Below are 16,660 nucleotides of genomic sequence, written 5' to 3' on the forward strand. Positions count from 1 at the left end.
GCCTCAGATCATCAGGGAAGCGACGTGACGTTTGTCGGTGTTCTTTTAAAAGCATGGTGTAAGATTCAGAAAACCACAAGACTTCCCTGAAACTGAACTGCTCAGATCTGGTGTGTGAGATTGGAATGGCATCTGAACTGTAGGCTATACTGAAGATATTTCTCAGTGAACTGTATTTGTGTGGCGATTAACTAAAGCGGAGCAGCAATTCTTGTAAACTTTTGTCTGTGAATCTCTACAAAGAAGGTCTTTGTCATCATCGGAGGCAGCAGTTAGTAAAGCAGCGTTTCACAGCTCAGAGTTGTCAGAACTTCCTGTGTGGTTGTGCATCAGTTTGCTCTGAGTGCAGTGTAACAGACTCTTCTGGTGAGTGACATCTTTTTTTCCCCTCTCATGGTTGTAGATAAACTTATCCATTTTAAAGTTAGTTTATTGCTCACACTTGATTCATTTTGATCTCATTGTTGCAGGCTAAATTACTATGCTTTTGAGTTTAAGAATCATGAATTCATATCGAGTTTGTTATTCTTTTTGATGAAAGTCTTAAGATGCAAGCTCTGAATAACTGGTTTTCTAACAAAATGTTATTTACCCACACAAGTCACAGCCTTACTCTTTCTCTTTAGATCAGATACTGAACTGCAGACATATTATTCCTAAAGGGGAAATACTCAAACACAATTTAGTGCACGATATTCCTGTATTATTTTAATGGTTTATTTTGTGCAAATATGCCTCCCAAGCTATGTGAGAGCCATGTGCACCAAGAGATTTCATCCGCCATTTATTTTCCCATAGACATTTCGTAAAATTCGTATAAAAATAGTTTTACTTAGTCAAACCAAATGCTATATATAGGAAAAAAATATATATTTAAATTTTTTATTTTAAAAATATTTAGAAAATATATTTTTTAATCTGCTTTCTTTTTTAAACGTTTTGGTCCAAGTGAGGTAAGGTAACACTTTATAATGTTCAGTAGCCTACTGTTTTAATGATTTTTTTGCTCATAATTTTTTCATAATTAACAAATGTGTATAGAAACAGGTTGGAATATAAAAACTTTGAATGACTTACAACTTAATCAACTACAAATGTATATTAATGTTTTGTAAATGATTAGTTCATCATTAACTAATAGCTTATAAATGACTTACTACTGAACGGTGAACGTTATTATAAAGTGTTACCAAAATGTTCTATGGTCTCTTGTGTTTCTAAATATCGCTGAATCGCTTGGTTTGACTATTTTTATAAGCATTTTATGAAATGTCTATGGGGAAATAAATTGCGAATGAACTCTCTTGCTGCGCTGCTGAAGCAGGAAGTGATGTCAACTTTGGCTCTCTCTAAACAAGAGTGCCAAAACAAACTGAGCTGCATTAGTGGGAGTCTGGCTTGGTAGAGACGATATTATAGAAATATAGGTAGATTTCGGGCTCAGAACTACCGTATATAAGAAATTATAATTATGAAAAAATAAATAAAATGTTCTCAGTTTGTGGATCCCTTTGGATTTCCCTGGGATCTTTGGTGGCGTTCCCAAGTCAAGCAATGATTCACTTTGATACCATACCATACCTATGATCTCATGAATCGTTATATTTTGACATTAGCATTGTATGAAAGTATGCTGCGACATTGTTCTGCCATACGGAAACGTCAGGCTCTGCAGCTACAAATGTCTGACCTATAGGCTTACACTAGATCTGCGGAAGCTGCCTGCCACACTTTACATTTTACACTTGCATTTTGTAGTTATGTGCTCTTTGCTCTGTCACAGTAGCAGCTGAAAGTGATCTCTACAAGTCCAGTGATTGAAAATGTCCAACCCAGTGATCAGCCACCAACCAGGCGCCGGCTCTTATGGGACGAACGTCCAAACGGGGGAGTGGAGCACAGGGCTGTGCTCCTGCTGCAGCGACATGTTGGTCTGTGAGTACATTTTCAGTGAGATCTTTTCCTCAACAAACCCACACACCAAAGGCACTCGGGCATCAAACTTCTCCAGATTGTCTGAGCTGTTGTTCGCTCTGCTGCCGGTTCTAGTGTGCTGCTGCTACCCTCGGTCGCTGCAGCCGGATGGCCAGGCGGATTGAGTAGCTGCTGTATGCCCTATAGCAGTGGTTCTCAAATGGGGGTCCGGGGACCCCCAGGGGTCCGTGGCACTTTGCCAGGGGGTCCGTGAAAAGTTTTCAGGAAAATAAAAATAAACACTTTTTTGTGTGTCCAAAAGCTTCATAGTTCAACGAAAATATTGTATGCTTTAGATCTAAAATGGTTCATGGATTACATTCTAATCTAACAAACCTATCAATTTAAATGTCAAGCACGTTACCGTGGAAACAATTAAGCTTAGCCCAAAATCACAAATCAGAATGAGGGGGTCCCCGGTATATTTTCTATCTTGTAAGGGGTCCTTGGCTGAAAAACATTTGAGAAACTCTGCCCTATAGGGGCAGGGCTGGGCGATAAGTGTCAGACTAATCGTTTGTTGTCTATTCAGTGGCATCATATCGCCTGGTAATTATAATACATGATAACTTGATTGCTAAACTTAACTTGCTTATATGAACATTACTGTGATATACATTAGTATATTTCCAAACGGACCCCTGTGACTATTCGTGACCGTAAGCTGATCTGTCAGTTCTGCTCTCTCCTCCTTCCCCTGCTCTCCCCTCCCCCATTTTCTCTTCCCCTTTCTCCCCTTCCCCCTTCTCCCCCTCCCTCTGTCTCTCTCTAACATAAGATTGTTCAACCATGTCATTATTATTATTATTATTATTGTTGTGTCAGCTAGATTTAGCTAGACATTCTCTGTGATGCCCTTGAGACATGCTTGTGAATTAGGGCTATACAAATAAACTTGACTTGACTTTCCCATAAGGTGCAGATTTAGGGGCTATTCAGACAAAAGCGTTTTTAAGCTGAAAAAAGTTGAACATTAGAGGAAAAGCGTGCTGCTCGTGTTTTCCACTCCTCCTACCTTCTCTCCTCCTGAGGTATTCTTGACCTCGGCTGCTGCCAGAATTGGCAATAATTTGCCTTTCGTGTTGACAGTGAACAACATCAAACAGACAAAACCAGCTGGCTACCGTCCTTGTGGTCGTCGTGTTCTGATCTGTACTGCACGCGACTACAGGGGAAAACAAACGGAGCGCAAAAAAAACGCTCCGTGCGGTGTGTTTTGTGCACAATGGAAGCACTCTCAACATGATTTTCATAGCGTTCTGACTGAAAAAAGCTCTTTTGGTGTGAATGTCCCCTAACTCTTTCAAGCTGTCACAGTGAAGTACACTTCTTTTGTGCAGGTCTCATTGGTTGCATCTGTCCGCCAGTAGTGGGCTGCTACGCAGCAAACAAGTATGGAGAAAACTGCTGCTTGGGTTGTCTACCAGGAGGTATGACGGGCCTGAGGACCCACATGAGACTGACCTATGGCATACAGGTATGTTACTCATACAAAACAAATGCTATATGTCTCAAACTCCTCAGAATGGTTGCTCCTGTACTATCTTCAATGAGCACATAAACCTCATCACTTTTAAATTTCAACCATACAGGCAGACTGACTAGTTATCCATAACATTGCTCTTGCGGAATATGAGATTCCATCAAACATCTTCAGAAATTGTTGGGTTGTCCCTCTAATTGAGAAACACCATCAGGGTTTGTGGGGGTTTGAGATTGTCCATGTTGTGATTTTGTTGCAATCATTTCCCACAGGGGACTGTATGTATGTATGTATGTATGTATGTATGTATGTATCTATGTATGTATGTATGTATGTATGTATTTCCCACAGGGGACTGTATGTATGTATGTATGTATGTATTTATGTATGTATGTATGTATTTATGTATATATGTATGTATGTATTTCCCACAGGGGACTGTATGTATGTATGTATGTATGTATGTATATATTGATGTATGTATGTATGTATGTATGTATGTATGTATATATTGATGTATGTATGTATGTATTTCCCACAGGGGACTGTATGTATGGATGGATGTATGTATGTATGTATGTATGTATGTATTTATGTATGTATGTATTTCCCACAGGGGACTGTATGTATGTATGTATATATTGATGTATGTTTGTATGTATGTATATATTGATGTATGTATGTATGTATGTATTGATGTATGTATGTATATATTGATGTATGTATGTATGTATTTCCCACAGGGGACTGTATGTATGTATGTATGTATATATATATTGATGTATGTATGTATGTATGTATTTCCCACAGGGGACTGTATGTATGTATGTATGTATGTATGTATATATTGATGTATGTATGTATGTATGTATGTATGTATATATATATTGATGTATGTATGTATGTATTTACCACAGGGGACTGTATGCAACGATGCCTTGATGACCTGCTGCTGTGGAGTTTTTGAGGACTGCAGGATGGCGCGAGAAATCCGCATCAGAAATGGGGAAGTTTCAACTTAAAAATAAATGATTGTGATCGACTGTGATAGCAAGTCTCCCCTTTACACACATGCCCACTTTATGCTAATCCCGTGCAGTTTTTGTGTGTGGCAAAAACAAGCAGTGTTTTGCATTTAGTAGCCTATACATGTTTTATTTTCGCCTTCTATCTGAATATTTCTGCATACGGCGGTGCCAAACAAGTCTTGGAATGACATAATGTGGGTATGACTGGAAAGCTGAGACTTGTCGATTCAATGAGCCCAATTGTATTCCTGATGGTGAGGTTTCCGTACCAAATTTCAAGCTGAGAGAGAGGTCGTCATATCTGTGTTACCTGATCAGCCCGTGACGTCAGTCAAGCCCAAGCGTGACCTCAGGCATGACATCAGTTTGTCCTCAGTTCATGACGTCAGGCATGACGTCAGTCCTCATAGTATATATAGCGAGGGTTCTACGTCACCCCCCACTCTGGAGGATGATAGCAGCAGCCGGCATCGCGGCTGTTCGTTCCCCTGAAACCATCCTCTGAAGCCGTCATTTCACGCCACCATAGTAGCCATTTCATTGTAGTGAGACCATTTTTCAAAACTTGACCTCACTGTATAAAATGCATTTTTTTTGGTTAACATTGTGTCTTACATATTTCTGTATGTATGTGTGTTGAGCCTGTACTTTCGCAAAGAGTTAAAGAGCAAGTTTTAATGTAGACCAAAAAGGAAGAGCAGCTTTGATATGAAAATATAATATATATTATTATAAATATAATATATATTTTTTATAATATATATTTATATATATTTGATATGAAAATATAATGCCTCATACAGATATGTAACCGTGTGACCATGATCTGCATCCATGTAAAAAAGAAAATGGCAGCAGTGCAGCACAATGATTTGGTAGATGAAGTAGATGAAAAGCTTAAATTTGACGCTAACACTGATGCTGCTTGTAAAAAGGCAAATCAACGGTTATTTTTTTAAGGAAGCTGCAAAGTTTCAATGTGGACATGACTGATGAAAATGTTTTATTCTTCCTTTTATTGAGTGTGTAATTTCCTTTCATATGATTTGCTGGTTTGGCCGACTTTAACAGACTAGGGAAAATTGTCAGGCTATGTCCCAAGATTACTGCCTGGTGTTACCCTCAATGACCTTCAGCACCTGTATGAAGCAAGGGTCACCTCTAAGGCACAGTCTATTGTTTTGGATCCTCAACATCCTTTACATCAGGCGTGGCCTGATTGTGGGCTGCAGTTGTGGGCTGCATACAGAAACATATAAGGAGTCGCGGGCCAAACAATATTAAGCGCAGCAGTTTTTGGTTTTAAATGGAAAAAACAAAAAACAGGCCCATTTTCTTGTTTTTTTTAAAACAAAAAATGGACCCGTTTTATCCTTTTTGGTTTCAAATGGGAAACGGCTTATAATTTAGTACCCCGACCCCCGTGGCTGAATTTTGGAAAATAAATCGAAATCGAAAATTCATGGTGGGCCACTTAAAAGCGGGCAGCGGGTGGCAGTTGGCCTGTGGGCCGTAGTTTGACCACCCCTGCTTTACATGTATATGCTGAGTTCCAACTGCTTCCATGAGGGCGTAGGTTTAGACTCCCCAGAGGAAGCACTAATAGATTCAGATCTTCATCAGCTGCTATTAGTCTTCTGAACAAAGTATAACCCCACGTCGATGTATGGTGCATGTTGTAGCGCAGTGTTCTGTGTAATGCGTTGGACTACTTTCTGTAAAGCAGTTAGTTTTCATTGTGAATTAGAAAATGGTCGGGGGGCCACTAGGCACCCGACTGCGGGCCGCATCTGGCAAGTCGCATCAAGTTGAGTATCACTGATGTTAAGTCATTTGGTATTTCTGACAATCTGTACATAGTTTTTCCAAAATGTGTTTCTAAAAATAATGGATTTCTTCTAAGTTTAATTTTAGTTTGTATTGTTTGACCTTGTATATATGGACTCTGAATATTTGCTCTCCGGATATCTGTAATTAATCTGCGTAATTGTAACCGATTTGCGCCTGATACCAGAAGAGCATCACCTGTGTCTACCCTGTGAGTGACATCAGTCATCAGGTGTCTATATAAGGAATGTAAGAGCTGTTTTCTTTTTAAATATTTGACCAGACGAAGATCCACTTTGGATCGAAACATTGTCCTTTTTAATCAATAAAGAAGTCTAAAGTAGCCACATGGTGTGTGTGGGCTCTATATCTATTTCATCATGTACTGCTCCTATTCTATGGCCTGGCATGCTGCCATAAGCATAAGTCAAGTGTAATCCAAGTGTGACGTCCGTTATGACGTGTGTCTCCGTCCTGACTCATCACCCCATCCTCAATAGCCAATCAGCCCCTGTCAATATGTCAATATGACGTCACTGCTGAGGCTATGACGTAGCAGTACATATAGCCATGGTCAGTGTGTCATCATCCTCTTTCCCGGATCGTTCACCTCAGTGTTCGCTGTACCTGGGCTGATCGTATCCCATCCTCTGAAGCTGCCTTTCATCCCACCCACCTCCCCAGTCCACCACCAACGTCTTGACCCCTGAAGAATTCCCTACAGGGGGGGACTCATCACAAGAAGAGAGGCATCTTACTACGGAGTCATTACGCGATTCTCTATCCTAGTCTGAGCAGATTGCCTCCTCTCTCACCACAAGAAGAGAGGAAGAGAACTCTAAAAGTGACACATAAGCTGAAAACATACATGACCATGAAATAGCTTATTAAGGCAGCATCCACAGGGTAAGAGCTGTCATGGTTGAAACTACAGTCTGGTTATCGGGCAAGCTGCATAGCCCTGCACATTGCAACGCATAGAGCTCTGATTGGTTCTTTCCTTCATGGCCTGGCCACCAGAAGAGGCTTTCTGACAATATATTTAAGTCGGGCCTATGTTTAAACTCAGAATTCTGAGAATAAAGCCAGAGCTCAGAATTCTGACTTTAATCGGATCAGATCATATTAGATAGCAGATCAGCATTCAATAATGTGTTCTATGTAACTTCTGAGGTTATTATACTGTTTGCTTGATGAATGACATCATTATCACACCATGTTTAACAAAATGTTTCTAGAGGAGCTCCTCAAGCCACAGGAGCTTTAGTCCAAGAGGCCCCATGGACTGTGTTTGACAGACCACACCTCCATAATGAGGCTCAATCAAGTGAGCATTGCTGGTCTATAACAGTTAACCCACGTTAACCTAAATATGATTCACACTGCAGTTCTACTTGCCCTGAGTTAAATGTCTGATATCAAACTGAACTGAATTGTGAACTCGTTACACTCTATTTCCACCAAACTCAACTGGGTGGAGTCAGTGGGCAGATTTGAAGGTCTGGCAATCAATGAGAGATGATGATGAGATGAGATAAACTTTATTGTCACTTCGTGGTACGAGCGAAATTCTGCTTGGTTCGCTCTCAGAGTCGGAGAGCAAACCGTGTCACCATTGAACAGCGCCAGCAATTGGACAATGCATTTAAATGAAAAACACTCAGATAACTCAAATTATTACTAATTTGAAAAGTAATAAAGGCACACTTCAATATTATACAATACATATACATTTGTTGTAAATGTACAGGATTACCAGCAAAGACAACCCACACCAATTTGACCCTATAGGAATGCCATGCATCGTTGATTGATTTGATAACGCACAAGTGACACAAAAATCTTATGCTAACATAAGTTTTCAATCACATTCAAGATTTTCTGGGGTTAATGAAAGTCAGGGTTAACTTAGTCTCGCTTGCCAGACTCTCCCAGCAAAGAGGGTTAACTCCAGTTCAGAGTGGGGCCAACTAGCCCTGGGCTAAAGTGGCAGTTAGCACTTTGGAATGTGCCAGGATTGTGCATAACAGCTCACTTATAGCCCCAGGCTAACAGCTCCATAGCCTGGGGCTAAGTGCAGTGTGAAACGATTTATCTGTTGCAGCTTGCACATGTTCAGATGTCAGCATTTTCATTCCTCAGATCTTTTATCAATTTTTTCAGTTGAGCAAACTAACTTACTAACCAAATATCAACCATGTTTTCACATTAGCCCTTCAGTGAAGCCAATTCATCATTCAGCATCTTCAATTTGTATTATTATTATTCTTATATTATTCTTATTATGCTGTCAAACATTTTACTCTACTTTGCTCAAACATTTCAAACTTTGTGGAACAAATTGCAGGGGGTTTCTGGAATAGTCAAGCTTGCTGTGGATCCTGCTTTATCATTATGCAGCCTGCAAGCTACGCTCAATAGTTGTTATATAGAGAGAGCAAAGTCATAGATATTCAAATCCAATATGTGCTCTTTGGCTCCCTCTGCTGATTGATACAGTAAGTCAAAGTCATGCAACTGTGTTCCTTTCCTCCTCACAGCTCCATGATGACCATAGCTTTCAAGTACGTGCATCTATCCCTCGCTCTTCAACCATGGATGCCATCAAAGACTTTGTGAATGACACTCCCAGCATTCTCAACCAGGTTGAGGAGACATACTGTACAGGCAGCTCATTACTCAAAGTATGACTTTTGTTCATTCGGCCTGCTTCTACCTGATTCCCACTCCAGTAGACTCTGGTCCTCCCAGCAAGTCCCAGCTGCTGTACGGATACATTTCTTCACCTTCTCAGCCTTTCCTTTTTTCTTGTCTTCTGTAGCGCTTTCTGCAGGCTGGGACAGACCACAGGACACGACTAGTACACAAACACATTATACATACTATTTATGAAAAAAAAAAAAAAAAACTTTGTAAACTTTTGTTTAGTTTATGCTAAAGATATTTTTAGGAGTGGTAAATTCCATTCTATAACAATGGGTAAACTCTCAACTTTATAACTGAGGTGGATTTGATCGCACACTTGGTGCTCTCCTATGTTGGACTGTTTGAGTAATGCTCATGTTTGTAGGCGAATGCTAGCTCGATTAGCATCGTGTGCTAACATAAACATGCGAGCAAGGTGGCACCATTGCTATGACTGTAAGTGAAATTTGGTGGCATTAATGTTATAGTGATTAATATAACACGGTGTCATTTGTTTCTTCAAGGGTTGACTGGATGTATACTAGAGAGCAGTCCTGATTGGACCAAGGATAATACACTCTAGGGTTGGACTAGTGTCCTCTAGAGAGAGTGGCGTCAGCGGAGGACCAACATGCAAGACTCATTAGCCAATGAACAGCCAGGAATGGGTCTCGCACTACTTTTGCATGCTAAAATAAAGCTGATAATGTACAATTTGATTCAAGGGATGAAAAACCCTTTCAGAGTACAACACAAACTGTCTATTTTGCTGCAACTCGACAGTGCTGCTTTTTTATTCAAGAGTTCCACTTTCTACTTCCTGGAAAAAAAACTGGTCCATTGGAGTGAATGGAGATGTCGGAACTCTTCTATTATACAGCTCTGGGTTGGACGACATGGAAAAATGTTCCAACTAACCACCATCAGCCCATCAACCGGCCATTGCTGATATATTCACACAGGTCTGTGTACGGCGGGTGCAGGGGGGAGGGGAGTCCCCCCCACGTCAGGGATTCTCTAAACGGCCAATGGAGCCGGCAACATTCCAGAATTCCGGCCTTATAGAATATTTACCGGCCCAGTCAAAATGTATTGAAAAAAGATAGATGTAATTATTTCTTAAATACATAACATATTATTGTAGCCTATATTTTTATCAAACAAAATCTTCATTTTAAATCAAAATAATGATCCAACTATTCACAGCGGTCTGCGCTTGCAGTGCAAAGGGAGCGAGCCACGCGCCGCTCCTTATTTAATTAATTCGCCTAATTCCTTTCCCGTTAAGATTAAACAATAAAACACAAAAAAACAAAAGCTATTATATAATCGTCCAACAAATGTATTTTATTGTAGTGAATGAACTCGTCACAAACTTTGTGAACTGCCCAGTTTGTCATAATCCCGTTTAATTAAGCCTAAAGAAAGACACTGGCGGGCCTACATTAAATGTCTCTTTGCATCCAAGAACGTGAAATTAAATAACTTGAAAGATAATCTAAATTAAGAACCAGTTCCCTACCTGCAGCAAGCCAGAGATGAGACCTGCAGTCAGTCAAACTTTTAAAAGTAGCCTATATTTTCTGAAGCGGGTCTATTGACCACGATGACGAGGTTATTAAAAGCCGGCTGTAGCTGGTTGACACGTGGGCATCCAACTCGCTTTAAGAACGGACTTATAGCCTACTTCACAACATGAGAATATTTGCTTTACTTTAAACTTAAGGGCAAAGATAAGAATAATAGCCGTGTTACCTAGCTATTAGGGCTGTGGCGATTCACTTATCTCCCGATTCGATACTATCACGATTCTTGGGTGCCGATTCAATTTATATTGCGATTCTACGATTATTGCGATTCGATATTACGATTTATTGCAATTTTTGTTTATTTTTTTCTTTTATTTTTTCAGTTTGTTTGCTTTTTTACACTAGATTAGAACATGAGAAAAGTTGAATCATACACTAGAGACTGTATATTATATATCATGAGTAGAGCTGGGCGATATAGTTAAAAACAGGGGCGGACTGGGATCATAATTCAGGCCGGGCATTAGATACCAAGCAGGCCAGGCCGATATGGGCCGACGCGCGTGAAATTTGGGCCGTTTGAAGCCCAATTTGGGCCTTTTGAAGCCAGATTTGGGCCGGTTGAAGTCCAATTTTACAATGAGATGCACCCACTTTGACCCTGAAGTGTAATTATTACTTCAGACTAACTAATAAAGTAATAAAACCACTAGTAAACCAGTAGGCGGCGCCTGGCCTGCTGTTCAGTGAGTGGCCTGACTGCAAGCACCCAATTTTTTTTTTTTGCGATTATCGATTCTGGAATAAAAGATCAATTCAAAAAATCATGACATTAAAAATCGCGATACTTAGGTGAATCAATTTTTTCCCCCACCCCTACTAGCTATACATCTGAGAACAAAATCCCTTGTTGCGTGTTGTCAGCTTTGAGATGATGCTCCATAAAGTCATTCAGACAAATAAATGAAAGCTGCTCATTAAATCCTCCTCCTTAAATGGCAAATCAACTGAGGTTCTAGTAGGCTATTTATGCTGAAACAATGTTGACATGATAGGCTAAATCAACGGACATAATAATACGCTTTACGACCTGTCAGATGACCCTCTGTCGCAGCAGTTTCTTCACTGATAAGCAGTGTTGGGGGTAACTCATTACAAAAGTAACACATTACATGTAATATATTACTTTTAGCAGTAACTCAGTAATATAACTTATTACTTATAGGAGTTCAGTAATAGTATACCAGTTACTTTGTCAAGTAACTCAAGTTACAAATTGAGTTACATTTTATTAAATCAAAGCACATATTTAAAAAAGATACAATCATTTCCTAATCAAACTAAGTGTTTTTATGCAAATAACCACTATAGATGACAATAACAAAGGAAAATTATAACATTTAGAATGTTGGATTGTTTACACTGACTTCAAGGTGGTTGAAATTATTTTTCAGGATGGTTCTGGAGTGGCGATGTCATTCTGCTGCTGCTGTTGTTTTGGTAAAAGTAATGCAAAAGTAGTGTAATAAGTAACGAGTTACTCTACACAGAAAATAATATTGTAAAGTAACGTATTACTTTAAAATGAAAGTAACTAGTAATATGTAATATATTACATTTTGAAAGTAACTTGCCCAACACTGCTGATAAGTGCTCTGCTACATGTGCAAAGCTGCAGCCAACTAGCGATTCATCAACCCAACTTTTCCTCGCTGAGGCGGCTTCTCGTGGCTGTTTAGGACCATCGTTACATAAAAAGAACTAGCCGAGGTACGTCTGCGTTGACATTTCGGTCTCTTGTGGTCTCTTTTGTCAAGCCAAAGCGCTGTCAGCCGCGGGATGCTGCGGTGCGGCTTTTGCATGGCGCACAGTTAAAGAGCGTCTGCTATATTTTTCTTTTTCACCAAACACTCGACATAACAGGGGGGCGGGAAAAATATGATGTAAGTCTCTATTTAAGTCGTAGCTTATTGGCAACATCACTTAGGCTACAATATTAGGCTATTTTATATAAGGAATTTATTTATCTGGCATATTTTCAACCGGCTACTTGAGCCGGTGACCTTTTAATTTGCTCGTCAAGTCAGTCCACAGGCCAGCGGCAGGAAAGTCTCGCGGGACTTGACGAGAGTTGGTGACACTGACCCGAAATGAGGAAAGGGGATCCCTGTAAAGACTGCTGTAAATAGCCCGGGGGAGATTGGCAGTCTGATGTTTCTTTATATATATATATATATATAATGACGATACGGGTCGAAAACGTGAATAAAACTGTCTATTTAAATGGAGGAAGAGCACGCTGCCATGTGGCCCCGGCGGAGCTCAATTCTAGGACTGGCTTGGACACTATTGATCTCCAAACAACGCGTAGGAGGCACAAAAACGCTGCGGAGAACACTGGGTGAGTCGTCAGATCATAATTAATGTGAGGAGAGGGCTCCAGGTTAAAAAAAACGAAATTCTCCTTTAACGTCAGCGTGTCGTTTCATCTTGCAATTTTCATCTGTTTTTTTTTCATCAATTTTCACAGTTTCACCTGTGCATGGTGCACAGTGTGCATTGTGCATCAGGGGTGGAGTCAAACGACAATATCTGTGTGTGAGTGTAAGTGTGTGTGTGGTCACCTGGTCCCACAAAGGCAGGAGGGGGAGGACCAACAAAACTAGCAGCTCTGGCTTCTAACGTCTGCTGGACCTGAGAGAGACAGAGAGACAGAGATGAGCGGCAGACCTAATCCATCAGTTGATACTAGGGATGTCAACCGATAATCGTTTAACCGTCAACTGACCGCTTAAACGTTAACCAATTAATAATCAGTTAATCAGTTATATATTGGTGATCTATGCGTTTACTTTTGTCAGCTCAAAAGATATTTAAACTTTAATAACGTGCCATATTAACAATTCTGGAGACAAAATTAAAAGATCTTTTAGCCTGGCTCATCTCTTCCGTTGCACAGGCAGTTTAGGCGTGTCGCATCACAAAGTGACCATCACCTTTCACTTAGTAAATGACCGTTACATAGGGCCGTTTGAAGGGGCACGTTACATAGGGCCGTTTGAAGGGGCACGTTTTATACACTTTAGACTGGAATGCTCTTCAATAATGCGGCGGTGGGCGTGGCACCGACTATGTTCAGTGTAAAGTGTTAAGTAAACAGCCCTAGGTTTTAGAATCCAACCAGTGAGTTCTAAGAAGAACCATAAGGGTTCTAGATTAATCACACAGGAGGGTTTTAAGATACGCCTTCAAAAAGGGTTCCACTTAGAACTAACAATGACTCCTCTATGCGGACGAGCCCTTCTATTTATAACAGCATAGAGGTCATTACCAACCTGTCTGTAGGTGTTAGTGCCGATAATGTGTCGGACCATTGCGACTGCTGGGACAGCCAGAGCTAATGGTACTCCCTCCATTGCAGCTGGGCCGCCTGATACTGGACCACCAAGAACCTCCTGCTCAAAACTATAGGGAGAGGGAGAGAGAGATTATATATATATATATATAAGCACCAAAGTCAACTAAGCCCACGTCAACTATGAACAGAATAAATTGCATTATAGATATCTACAGAAACAAGTGGGGAATGACAGTGAAAAGCAGAGGTTCTGCTGGAAGTTGCCGGCTAAAGTTTGTGACTTAATAGGCAGGGATTTTCCTAGCCAGTCCAGAATATCACCCTGCCATGGGTAGACCTTCCTGCGTGTGTTGTTGCAAGCGTGATGTCATGCATGAACAAATGACTTGACATCACACACGCAACACACAGTCACACACACAGTCAGTAGCTGCAAGCTTGTTGCCAGAAGACTACAAAAAACACAGAAACAGCATGGTTGTTCAGGGGTCATCCCTATTTCCCCCGGGTCCTATGTTCCCCATTTTTGTGACCCGCAATGCCGACCTTAGGTTTAGGCATGAGGGGTGGGAGAGGTTAGGTTTTGGGTTAGGGTCTGGGGGAGGTTAGGTTTGGCGTGGGGGCTGGGAGAGGTTAGCTCCAGGCAGCGGTCCACCGACACGCTGCAAAAACGGGGAACATAGGACCCGGGGAATATAGGACCCGGGGAACATAGGTACGCTCCCGTTGTTCACCCTATGCTAGCGTTGTTGTTCACCCTACGCTTTGGCAACTTTATGCACTAATTAGTTTTTAAGTGCACCCAGAATTTTGCAAATGACCCCCATTTTTTGACAGCGGGGGGAAAAGTTGCCCCCCAAATATTTTTCAAATTTCCTACACTGAAAGGTCAATCATCTTGGAATCAAAAGTATCAGAGCAACTGAACTTACATAATATTAGTTCCTGGTGGGAACAAATTAAGTCATGCATACTGACAAACTTATATCTGTTCTGGTCCAGTTAGCGATGGAAAAATGAATACAATTTGACTTACTGTATAAACCTAAATCAATATCCTTTATTTAACCAGGTAAAAACTCATTGAGATTAAAACCTCTTTTCCAAGAGCGACCTGGCCAAAACGGCAGCATAAAGACAGTTCCATCAATACACACAAACACAAAATAAACAGATAAAATACAGTCAGTCACTCAGGAAACAATAGTTAGATTACACCGCAGGGCAATCACAAGAGCCAAGAGAACTAATTTCTCTGTCTCTTAAAATTGACCTGAATTCCCCCAGAGTTATACGATTAGATAATTTCAAGTCCTTCTGCACATCATTCCAGGTAGAGGGCGCAGAAAATTTAAAAGCCTTTTTACCCAGTTCAGTTGTGACTCTAGGGACCTGCATCTGAATGATGTGCTGAGAGCGCAGGCCATAATGGCTGAGGTTTCTACACATATGTAAACACAGATATGTAGGAAGAAGCCCAAGAATAGATTTATAGATCAAAGTCAGCCAGTGAGAGAGTCTACGGACAGATAGAGATGGACAATTTGCAACAGTATACAAAGTACAATGATGTACACGATAGCTGCAGTTAGTCGTAAAGCGCAAAGCACAGTAGTACACCGTGTCCAGTTTCTTTAAGTACTGGTCAGGAGCATTCATGAAAAGCAGATCTCCATAATCCAACAAGGGTAGTAAAGACTAGAGTGTCTCAACTAGTACAGTGTTATGTTAGTCTATGACAAAAGCTGGTGTCCACAAGAGGCTCCTTCTCATGGTGGTCCTTAAAGAAGCACATAAGCATGTTGGAAAAAACCCTGTATTACAGTAGTTGTACTCACAGAGCCATCTCAGCCTCCATCTCCTTCAAACGCTCTTCTCCAGACTTGAGCGCCATGCTAGGAAACAAAAACACAAATCAATTTAATACATTTTTCCATCTACCAATCAATACATTTGATATCTTGTGTCCAAGGAAAGTAAAAGTGTTAATGATAAATATTTAGAATTTAGAAAATAACATGAAAACACCATCTGCAAAAATTCGGTGTGCTTTTCTCTCGCTCTGTCCTACACATATCCAAGTCAGGGGGACACTAGGTGAGGTGAGGTGGTCAATATGTGTGAACATTGATATGGGTGACTATTTTTCGAAAAAAGTCAACTCTTTAACAGCCTACGAATCATTGGGGACAGTTCAGGCACCCAATGGTGCTAAAGTTACTCCCCAAATGGGGCCGTTGCTAATAACTGATACAGTGATTTACAAAAGGAATTGCACGTTGTATTGATATAATGTTTGCAATATCAAATGCTGGTTAGTTATTCGTGTTTAAATTTAGGTTCGGTAACGTTACCATGGGTAGGAAGGAAGATAAAAGTTAGCTAGCGTTAGCCCTTCATAATTAGAAGATCACCACGTAACGTTTAATGAGGATAAGGTTGCACCTAAGATGAACCAATAAGAAACCATTCAGGAAAAACATTAACGTTACCTACTTTAATCGGCGAAGTTTCAGGCAGAGTTCCGTGTATCTTGTTATTTAGCTAAAGTTAGCTATTTGCTACTAGCAGCTAGCTAGCTGTGCCTGTGTTCGGCTGTGTTTGTTCCGTCGGCTGATGCGGGGGTTTACATGCGTTCCGCAGCGCTGTAACACTTCCGGTATGCGATATTTTTTTCCCCATGATGGCGAAGGCTAGGTAAGGATAGCCAAGCGAATGTGATTATAGGAACGTTTAACGCTAGGCCAATCAGAGGCAGAGAGGGGCGGGTCATGCC

The 16,660-nt window shown here is 40.6% G+C and overlaps 1 protein-coding gene across 1 annotated transcript; it reads right to left on the minus strand.

Moving 5' to 3' along the window:
* Positions 1-7,945: 7,945 nt before the first annotated feature.
* LOC310800124 (RNA-binding protein 42-like) lies at positions 7,946-16,490 on the minus strand. Its single transcript, XM_083662699.1, has 5 exons — positions 16,381-16,490; positions 15,723-15,779; positions 13,862-13,991; positions 13,151-13,220; positions 7,946-9,146 (listed from the first exon to the last, which is right to left on the minus strand). Exons 2-5 carry the CDS (start codon positions 15,776-15,778, stop codon positions 9,103-9,105), a joined length of 300 nt encoding a protein of 99 aa, XP_083518825.1. The 5' UTR covers position 15,779; positions 16,381-16,490; the 3' UTR covers positions 7,946-9,102.
* Between the last annotated feature and the right edge of the window lie 170 nt (positions 16,491-16,660).

Source organism: Poromitra crassiceps (genome assembly GCF_964638095.1).
Source record: "Poromitra crassiceps genome assembly, chromosome: 29".
In the NCBI taxonomy this organism is placed as follows: domain Eukaryota; kingdom Metazoa; phylum Chordata; class Actinopteri; order Beryciformes; family Melamphaidae; genus Poromitra; species Poromitra crassiceps.